Raw genomic sequence first — 10,748 nt, forward strand, 5'->3', positions numbered from 1 at the left:
TATGAAGTGGTACATGAAAAAGAACTAGGCCTTAAAAACAGAAGTAAAAACATAAAAACAAGAAAAGAGAGAAACTTTGACATCAAATCTGGGCCAAACAGATGAATGGAAAGTAGTAGAAGATAAAGAGTAGGATAACAAAATTATTAGGCACAGCATAAAGAAGATATAAAAAGATGAAAGTTGTGTTTTACCAGAGATTGACTGGAGAGGAGGAGAGGGGGGGTAAATAATGAGATGAAGAGGAAGTGGATCCCGAGCTAAATCAGCTGGCCTATACTGTAAATCTCTCCCAAACTTAAATAATTCATAATGTCTCTTCTGTGCTGATGAGGGCCCTTATTTTATCACTCGTTCCACAACTCTGCGCCTGCTTGACTCCTCATCTTAATAATGCTGTATTTCATTTCATATTATACCCCTGCCACATATGAGCATCTGCCAATAGTCCAGTGCACCATAACTGCTGTTCAATTGTTTTGAAAAGGTTTGGAAAAAGCGCACTCCTGATCCAAGATGCTGATGTAACAAGGGGCCATAGTAGCATTTGGCTTATGTGAGTATTTGCTTGTCATGCTTGTCTCTTTTGTCTGAACACCTGTTGTTCATTTTAGCCCCAAATGGCTCATTGAGTGTCTTCAAATCATTATAACCTTCTATGGTTCATGTAACATACTTCAGTTACTCACATAAGAAACATTGTTCAGGAAACTGCTACAACCATGCCTTTTGATTACACGGTAAATTCAAAGATTGGAGAGAAACAAGTTTTGGTAAATGATGAACACACATACTTGGCTAGCAAATGGCGTTGTACAGAGAGCTGATGCACTGCAATATACAGTAGAGGAAACATGCATTTGCAACTTTGGGAGAACCTTTTGAGCATGTGGGGCTCTTTGGCCATTATCATTCATTCTGCATGTAAATAATTACAACATGTTATGCATATATTTGACTATTTGCAAATGTAAAAAGCCCAGAAGCCTCAGATCGAATCACATCGAACACAAAAGTGGGTCAGCCAGTATTTGGCCAGTCACTGGTAAGACTGGAGCTGTGATGTCACCACAATGGTGAGAATTGAGAACTGTTTTATGTCCCACAGCTCACTGCTGTGAAATGTGGAGCCCCAGACAGTGTGAACAGTGAGAGTGACTAAAATCACTACAGTAAATACCCAAGTAGGCCTGTCTATTTGAACTCATTCTGGTAATTATCCAAATGTCTACCTGAGTCTACCTATTATTGCATTGGTTTTACCTAATTTATCTACCTCTGTACGACTGTGATACTAATACTGACTGTGTTTGACTTGGTATTTTCTTTTCATCTGGTAACAGTAACTGAAAGAGGAAGCCACAGTTCTAGTACCAACCCCCGTGCTTCTCTCTCCCTCTCTCTGAGCACATATGCACACACAGCCTGCACTCTCAGAACGGGTGGAGGAGGGGCAGAAAGGGAACTAGAACTGGCTGAGAGCAGAGAAAACCGGTTCCAGCCAGACACAGACACAGCAAAGAACTCAGAGCTTACAACAACCGCTAGCCACTAATGCTACCACAAGAGCTGCGATATGGGCAGGGGTAAGCAGTACTGGTCAATCGCTGAACAATATGTCTCCTGGAAATCTGGTCCTCTCCAGAGAATAAAACGCGGCACAAAGGAGCTACCAGAACTAAGGAGCAGTATGAGCAGATCCAGAGAGAGCTGGCTGCGCAAGGACATGAGCGTGCGCTCCAGCAGATAGTGAATAAAATCAAGAAGTTGAAGATGGAGTTTAAGGAGCAGACATTATACTCCAAGCAAGGCAGGGACTACTGGATCCAGAAGAACCCGTACTATGAGGTTCTGGAGTGTGCATTTGGCAGAAGAGAACAGCAGTCACTGCAACAGGAGGACTACTTTGTGCGTCCATCTCCTACAGAAAATGGCAAGTTTGTGTGATTGTGAAGAGATGTTTAAATGCTGTGAGTGTGGCACAGGGCGGGAGGGATAGAGTTCCTGTGTGTGTGTGGAGCAGAAAGGAGGGAGGGGGTTCTTCCACTCTGCCCGCTGAGGCAGAGAGAGAGGAGGGAGGGGACGAGGTTCTGACTGGGAACACAAAGCAGCAGTCCTCTAACATGAGTGTAGCAGTTCATTGTGTTGATATTTTCATTTGTGTGAATTATTACACGTGTACAGAGTGTGAGTGACAGACCATTCATTATAGTTGAAAGAAGCCGTTATTGTAATTTATTGGGATTAGCAGTGAATTACAACTCCAGTTTTACTTCTTCATTTAATTTGTATATTACATATTTTATTTAGCCTTGTGCATTGACTTATTTCAGTCTTAACAAAAAAGAAGACATATAAATACACCATATTCTTATTTGATTTTTTTAAATCCAGCTTTATTTCAGTTAATTCTCACGTTTTAATTTAATAATTTAATAGTTTACCACTTTAGAGTGTCCCAAGGAACTATTGAACCATTTGTGGGTAGTGTGCCATTTTTTGTTTGTTTGTTTTTGATCAAAAAAGTGTGCCACAACTCAAAAAAGGATGAAAAACATTGCTTAAAGATGACTTAATAATAATTAATAATATAGAAAAATATGTACCTCACAAAAACAACCATAATGCGTCCATACATTTTTATTTTTACAAACAATTGGTAATTGCATAAACCTGGTTTATGAAATTATCATTTTAACTGTAATTTGTCTCCTTCTTAGATGCTGAAACATGGAAAGAGTCATGCTCTATGCAGGAGATAAACTGTTTACTGAAGATCTGCACTAATGCTGAGCTACACCAAAGACTGGGCTCACCCTGCACCTCCAAAGACATTATTGAGGACATCCAGAAGGAGATGAGGCAGCAGGGATATGACCTGACAGCTGAACAGATTGTAGACAAAATAAAAATTTTAAAGATAGAATACAATGCTCAAAAGAACAACCCCAACCAAGAAACAGGGAACAGTCAGGGAATCATAATCAACTTAGACGTAGTGGACTTCATCCTTGGAGCTAAAGACGATTGTATACCCCAGAACACAGAGACAGTTAAGACCGAGCCCACAGATGATGACGAATTCCTGAACACATCCACAAATACTGGTGAGATTTGGTCCTCATGTTGTTGCTATTTTAAATTTACTTCTTGATCGGTACAGGCTCTGATTAAAGTTATACGTGAATTGTATGTAATTGTGTAAAATAATAAATGGCTTAATAATGCATTTTTCTATTGGTCACCATAGTGGCATACTTAATTTTTCTTACTCACAGCATGAGGTTAAAGGTTGCATGGTAAATGTGATTATTTGATAGCTATTCAAATCAGAGAGCTACAGAATTACCTTGTAGGGTCTTTGTGTAAGTCTTGAATAACTGAATTATAACTCTTTTCATAGCTCAGCCACCCCCTATCAGCGAGCCAGTCTTGCAAGCAACACGAGACTGCGATGTAGTGAAGACTGAGCCTATAGAAAATAATACACTATTACAGCTGCCTATTGATCCCGGTAAATTCTTATTTCATCATATAATACATCTGTACAGGATGTTGCTTGATATGTATAGAACAATTTTATGTTCACACTATAATAAGGTATGTTTCCATAGGATTAGAGGCATTGGATTGTAGCTCCTACACCTCTATGCCACCACTCAGACCAGGTAACACAGTTTATTATAGGGTCAGCTTCTTCTTAAAATCCATAGAGACAATGGAGCATGGTTAAAGAATAGGGTAGTTTCAACCAGTCTGGTTGTATTAGTGATGATTAGAAAATGTTCAGTACAAAGCTTTAATATACACGTTTCTTGCTTCTGCTGTTTTGGCAGTGCAAAAAATGAACAACGACAAATGGATTGATGCAGAAGTCCAAGCTCTCCTCAGCGTGTATGCCACAACCAAGATGCAGCAGGACTTTGAGTGTCAGAAGAAGAACACCAAAATCTTTGAGAGGATTTCAAAGGAATTGGAAAACTTTGGCATTCACCACACGCCAAAACAATGCAGGGAAAAGGTTAAGAAACTCAAACAGGACTATAAGAAGATCAAGGATTATAACAATCTGAGTGGTGCAGAGATCAAAACCGGCAAGTGGTACGACATCTTGGACAGCATCCTGGGTCACCATCCTTTCTACTCAGAGACCCCTGTGCCCATATCTGAGAACTCTGCAGAGGAGCTGATGGAGTCCACCTGCACTGAAAGAGAAGACCTCGAGTCCATCTCAGACAACAATGTAAATTCAAGAGGAAACTCAGAGGGAGCACATGCCTTAGGTGAAATTTAGTGTTTCAGTCTTAAGGTTATATGCATGTTTATGTCATCATGTAAAAAATCTGATGAACATATAGGAGAAGGAGGATGCCCACATTTGTCCAATCAGTGGACCACCATAACTTGGTACCAGTGGGTCATGATGGCAGGTTTCAGTGCCACAGTCATATTTAATTAGTGCACATGGACAGTTTACACAAGATATTATGTGCTTGGCTTTATTTCATCCACTGTATGAGACACAAATTATCTTTAACCCAATAGAAATACACCAGCACAAGAACACACATTATGACATCACACTGAATGCTAGCTGCTGGGAAAAACAAAACAACGTAAAATGGGGTATGGCACAATTGGCTTCATCGTGTTTTATGTTTTTCAGGGAGTGTGTCCTGTGATCCTGACAGTAAATCTGTTTTACAGCTGACCATTGATCCTGGTAAGTATTTGGCTTTTTCCAAATTGTAAAACAGTTGTTGTGTGACATATATAGTCTATGATATTACATAGAAAAACAATAACTTTTTTGTCTTCATAGCTCTGTGTAACTCTGATTTGAAAATCGTGCATGTTCTATCAGGCGCAGCAGAGGGCAGCTCATACTCCTCTTTACCACTGTCCGGCCCACGTAAGACATCAGTGTGCTTTTTTAGTGTGCATGCAAGGGAAAGTTGAATTGGGACCCATTATTTTTAAACACTGAGAATGTGTTTTCAGTTACTATAGTTTGACCGTTATTATGGAAATGAAAGCTGTATTTCAAGTTATATTTTAGCCTTTGCTATTTTTTTCCAGTGCTCAAAAACAACGATAAATGGATTGATGCAGAGGTCCAAGCTCTCCTCAGCGTGTACGCCACAGCCAAGATGAAGGGAGACTGTGAGGGTCATAAGAAGAACAGCAAAATCTTTGAGAGGATTTCAGAGGAATTGGAAAACTTTGGCGTTCACCACACACCAAAACAGTGCAGAGAGAAGGTTAAGAAACTCAAACAGGACTATAAGAAGATCAAAGATTATAACAACCTGAGTGGTGCGGAGATCAAAACCGGCAAGTGGTACGACATCCTGGACAACATCCTGGGTCACCGTCCTTTCTACTCAGAGACCCCTGTGCTCATATCTGAGAACTCTGCAGAGGAGTTGATGGAGTCCACCTGCACTGAAAACTACCCACAGTCAAGAGAGGGCCCTGAGTCCATCTGCACAGACAACCATGTAGAATCTATAGCGAGCTCTGAGGGTAAACCATCAACAGTTTGTCATTTTGTGTCAAATTGAGTAAACTGATATGAAAGAGGCACTGATGCTGACATGTAGATTTTGGTCATGTTTTGTCAGAGAGCGCAACAGAGCCTGAGCAGGATCTGGGCCAGTTTCCAAGCACAGAGGAGCATCAAGTCGCCAGTAGTAACCTCTATCATCCTACAGTCAGAAGTGTGCCATTTCGCTTCCGACCAGGTGAACTAAACATTACTCCCTTTCTCATCACTCATCATATTGTGAGACATTTGACAGAGAGACTGCATGGGCATTATCCATAAATTCAACAGAATCCGTGTAATAACAATGAAAGTAATAGTTACCCCACCCCCCATTCAAACATCATACCATACTGTATTTATTGTTTTCAGTTTGTAGAACAGAAAAGTTCTGTACAGTTTAGTGTTTTGTAATATAAACTGCAAGTGTTTAGCAACATTTGCATTATTCCACAATATTTATTTATTTAACTTCTTGAAACTCACTAATCTTAGAATCTGAAGCTTTGTCTAAAATATGTCATGTTTCAGTTCAAATCCACTCCCTAGAAACTGTTAACTATCCTTGTTGTTGCCAGTGAAGCGCAAGAGGAAGGAAAGCTCAGATCTCGTGGAGTGTTTGGAAAGGATGCAGGAAAGGTACCTCCAGCACAGCAGAGAAATGCATGAAGCTTTACTCAACAAGATGGACACCCACATGGCTGCTGTGATTGGGCTGTTGAAGCGGATGGCATCAGCGATGGAGGCCCAGTTTGCAAAACAAACTCCACAACACTGACTTATATTAGGATCTTTCAGCTCTAATTGATATAATTTATCCATGCCTTTGTTAAATAAAGGTGATTTTTTTGTATTCTGTTCTCATTTCCTTATTTGACAGGAGTGTGTGCAGTGTTTGCTCTTACTCTTGGCCAATAATAATGTAAAATCTTTCTTCCATCTCATCACACAGTAGTATAAATCAAGATATCCCCCAGTTGGATCGCATAGATAGACTGTGAAATGCCATTGTAAATGTGATCAATATAATCAGAGAATATGTTAACAATTGAAAAAAAAAAATAATTAAAGTAGAGTTATGACATTCATAAGCTCTCCTCTTTCCTGTCAATACTGAGGACTGAATGCTTTGAGTCACACAGAACTCTATAGGTAATTCTTTATTATACTTTGCCATAGTTAGTCCACTACTTTACCCCAACACCGTATTTCTGACACCCCATTGCAATGAAGTATTTACACGTCACGGCACAAACAAAGGAGCTAAAGGTGTGTGCATGTCAGCTCCTGTAAGCCCCCTGCCATTATGATGCCTTTACACTGCCTCCTGATTTAAGGCGCCACAATGAGGCAGCAGATGCTCTCCTCTGGGGAAAAAAACTCTGCCATCACAAAGAGTGGCATCAAAGGACTGAGAGAAGTTTGGACTGAATAATACATCCAGCATCTGAATTTAACTATCCACACTATGGAAGCTACCCCACGCATGCAGCCAGATGTGTAGTTTAGTAAAAGTATGCAAACTAAAAACTAATTACTTGAATTATATTTTATGTAAATATTGCATTTTGCATGCATGCAAAAGTGCACCTGCTTCTGTCCTTGGAGATATTATTGAATTGCCTGGAATGTTTCAGGTAATTTTTGAGCATTAAAAATACAAGTGAGAGTAAATGTGAGACAGAGATTTAATGCCTGCCATACTGTGGAACAATCCAGACAAAGCAGTAAGATCTCTATGGAGACACACGCAAGTGGCTACTTTGTGCACCTTTAAAGTGTGTTCCCATCAGGAAAGATATCCAAATTTGACAGTGTTCCTTTTGGCAGAGGTGGGCAATTATTTTTTTCCCACGGGCCATATTCAAATCTAGGCATGTGGCGGAGTGCCAAGCCAGTACAATCATTGATGTAACAAATACTTTCTGTAAATCACAGGCTGCTCTAATCTATTTCTATGCTATAATAATGAGTAGCAAAAACTAACAGGGGTCCGTATTTGCGCCTATGGGCAGCAGGTTTAGGGACAGGTAGCTCATCCAAACCAATTTACTATGTGACTGGTTTGCTGCAATATAAATAAAATAAAGTTCTATATATTTAGATCAGTAATTCTGTCATCGCACCTTTTTGATTTAGTAATTTTAAGAAATTAACTGTTTACATAAATAAGTTAATTATCAGTTAACTTTTGCTTTGCACTCTTTGCAAGCACTTTTACGTTTCCAGCAGATTTATAACCTTTATTGATCATAATGCACCCAACATACGCTTCCAGTGCTAATAACTCCTGAGTCCTCCCATTATGAAGACTGATCCATATTGCACAGTGTTATTCAAAGGAGATGTCTTCATAAACAAAGAGCTGCTGTTTGTTCTAATGACGTCTAGGATGAATGTTTTTTTTACAGTGACACTCTCGGCCTGGTTTATGATATGCATAATTAATCCTCCTAATTATTTGTTGTTTCCAAGCAACAAATTACAGCACGGCCGTTGAGCAGGTATTTGAGTGCAGAGCTCTCAGACACTTCTTTCAATAGGATCCGTCTGGAGATGAGCACTAGTTTTCAAGGTACAAGTAAACATATATGACACATCTCGAAAATGACAGAATCAGGCAGACACATCGTTTTCTACCTAAAAGACCAAATTCAAATGAGCGATAAAATAGAGCCTTCAAAACTGTAGCAACATTGCCCTTAGTGCAAGAAATACTGGCGTTCAGTTTAGGTCTTTGAGTCGAACCTGCAATTTAATGACAAGTGTGTGCTCCACATAGGGCCCGCACTCCCTCACAGGTATTGTGGAACTGTTACTGACATAGGGTAAAAGTGTCTGTGTAAGGAACTATGATACAGTACAGCAGTCATGTTCATTCCCACGAGTGCTATGGTGCACACAGGTTTCTTTAGTGTTTCATTTTGCTATTTATTTGTGTTATGTTTTTTTAACAATACTGTGCATTTAGAAAAGGGTTCACTGAGATCATTCTACTTATATTGTACTTTTATCTTGATATTTTTCTGTAGCAATGTCACACTTCAAAATTTGTTATCTCAACAGCTCTGGTCTGACTGAAGGATGACTGAAGCCCTTCCTGCGTGTTTGGTCTCAAAGGGAACACCATTCAGCTCTAAAAGTTTGTGAAATATGATAATGCTTGATACACAGTGATTGAAGAACCACTCCACACTGTGTTATTAGGACATTTTTACTTCTTTGAGGTTACAACGCAGAGGTGGTATCACAAATCCATCAAAAGCTGCACATGATTAATATCCAGTCCACTGAGAAAAGCACAGAACTTTTATTTGTTTTGAAGTTTAATAAGGATCAAACCAGCACCTTGTGGTTACTGGGCAAACATCCATACCTACTGTATAAGACGCTACTCTTTTCCCCTGCCTTTTACCCGTCTCCTTTTGCACTTTTAACACTGTAAACTAGCCTACAACATTGCAGTCCACATAAACTACCATCCGAGAAATGTTGCATCCGCAGTGGAGATGCTCAGGTATAAAAGGAACCAAAAAGACGACGCAGGGGTAGAATGAAGAAGTGTAGACGGAGGTAATGAGGGGGACAGCGCAGAGAGCAGCGACTACAGCGCTCATTAAAGAAGAGAGGGGCCCCATTAACCAGCAAACCGCCCGTACGCCTCAGCTCCATCCTGGCCTGCACGCGCCTCCTCCACTGGCTGCTGGCCTGTTGTCTGTATAGCTCATAAGTATAATGACGCCACTAAAGAAGGAGCTGAGAGCCCAGAGTGCGGCGGTGGCTGCTAGCTTCTAATTACATATTGATACAGCAAACAGCACAAAACCGCATTGGGAAAAGCTGATCAGAATTAAACACACCCAACGCTGTAGGCTGCAGACAGAGAAGTGGCACCGCAAGACATAAGCACGCAAAGGCTGTTATATGCTTAAATTAATGAGCGGAGTTGAAACCATAATAAGGATATGAGAGCACATCCTGACGAGAATCCATAATGCTCTCACATTATTGTGTTTTTTATGAAGAAATAGAGGATTTTTGAAAAACTTAATGACAGTTTGTCTGAGTGACTGCCACGTACCCAATATATCAGCAGTGTGGAAAAGGCTGATTGAACTCTATACAATCTCAAAATGTCTTTAATTTCTGAGAGGAACAAAGGAGAAAGTCCAAGCTGGAGTGGGGGTGTAATCTGGTAGTTGAAAAACTATAGTCTCAGTTGGTTGTCGTGTTTAAATATGCATGTGATGTCATTCCTACATCTAAGGGATTGTTTCTCTCGCTAAAAACTAAACACTAAACACTAAAGGGGTACTTTACACAAAGTTTAAGTTGTAATTGGGTCAACATGTTTGAGAATCATGTTTTTAAGAAGAAAGAGGTTCTAGATGTGAAACTGGCATATTGGTATAAAGTTGTCTCTTCCTTTTTACCATTCCTCAACACAGCCAAAATGTACAGAAGATTTTAAGGATTAAGATATGCAGATAAATGAAACCATAACTGTATATATATATATATATACTATATATACACACATAGCTAAACTACTAGCAGCTGTGTCCGAAATAGAAAGTGACCATGGGGACGCTTCTAGCTACATCGGCTCCAATTCACTTGACATGGAAAAATGCCACCTCTCTCTCTATGACCGCTGCAGTGAGCCTTGTCATTTTGGTCTTAAAATGTTCATATTTATCCACTCTACATAATCCTGGGGTTTTTATTTTGCAATTTTTTCTGCAAATAAATTTCTATTCCTCGTATTGAAATTGGCTCCAAATTCCTATAAACGCTAGCATCGTCAGCTTCATCTGACTGGAGCCAAACGCTATGAGTGATGTCACACTCCACTTCTTTGTACAGTCTATGATAGAAGCACTCAAACACATTGTAAAGGTTAGCAGCATTGACATTGAGTGTTGAGAAAGAAACATGTATAACATTAGCATTACTAACTAATTTCAAGACCTCTTTGCAGCACAAGCTATTACCTGAATAGTGTGCAATATTATTAAGTTTTTCAAAGTGCTTTAGTCTATTCATTCCCTCAGCACACTCAATAAACCACTGTAGCCACAGCTGCCCTTGGCCTATGCAATAGTTTGCGCTGACTGAAAGTGAGATTGAATCTTGAATCAGCACTGCTTATGACTCAAAATAGTGATAGCAGACCCATTTGTTTGCTAGATAACTATAAAGT

General features: G+C 39.7%; 1 protein-coding gene across 4 annotated transcripts; it reads left to right on the top strand.

Moving 5' to 3' along the window:
• Positions 1-1,435: 1,435 nt before the first annotated feature.
• On the top strand, positions 1,436-6,398 carry LOC110159044 (zinc finger protein with KRAB and SCAN domains 2). 4 transcript variants are annotated; one of them, XM_055159577.1, is made up of 10 exons: positions 1,436-1,933; positions 2,721-3,107; positions 3,404-3,514; positions 3,615-3,668; positions 3,837-4,283; positions 4,667-4,723; positions 4,865-4,912; positions 5,080-5,526; positions 5,625-5,744; positions 6,124-6,398. In XM_055159577.1, exons 1-10 carry the CDS (start codon positions 1,774-1,776, stop codon positions 6,321-6,323), a joined length of 2,031 nt encoding a protein of 676 aa, XP_055015552.1. In that variant the 5' UTR covers positions 1,436-1,773; the 3' UTR covers positions 6,324-6,398. The 4 variants fall into 4 exon arrangements, with proteins under 4 accessions (XP_055015552.1, XP_055015553.1, XP_020779268.2 ...); XM_020923609.2 differs by having other exon boundaries at positions 1,438-1,933; positions 4,823-4,912; XM_055159578.1 differs by lacking the exon at positions 3,615-3,668 and having other exon boundaries at positions 1,437-1,933; positions 4,823-4,912.
• Positions 6,399-10,748: the final 4,350 nt, after the last annotated feature.

Source organism: Boleophthalmus pectinirostris, unplaced genomic scaffold, assembly GCF_026225935.1.
Source record: "Boleophthalmus pectinirostris isolate CB_2022bp ecotype Guang Dong unplaced genomic scaffold, ASM2622593v1 HiC_scaffold_23, whole genome shotgun sequence".
NCBI lineage: Eukaryota > Metazoa > Chordata > Actinopteri > Gobiiformes > Gobiidae > Boleophthalmus > Boleophthalmus pectinirostris.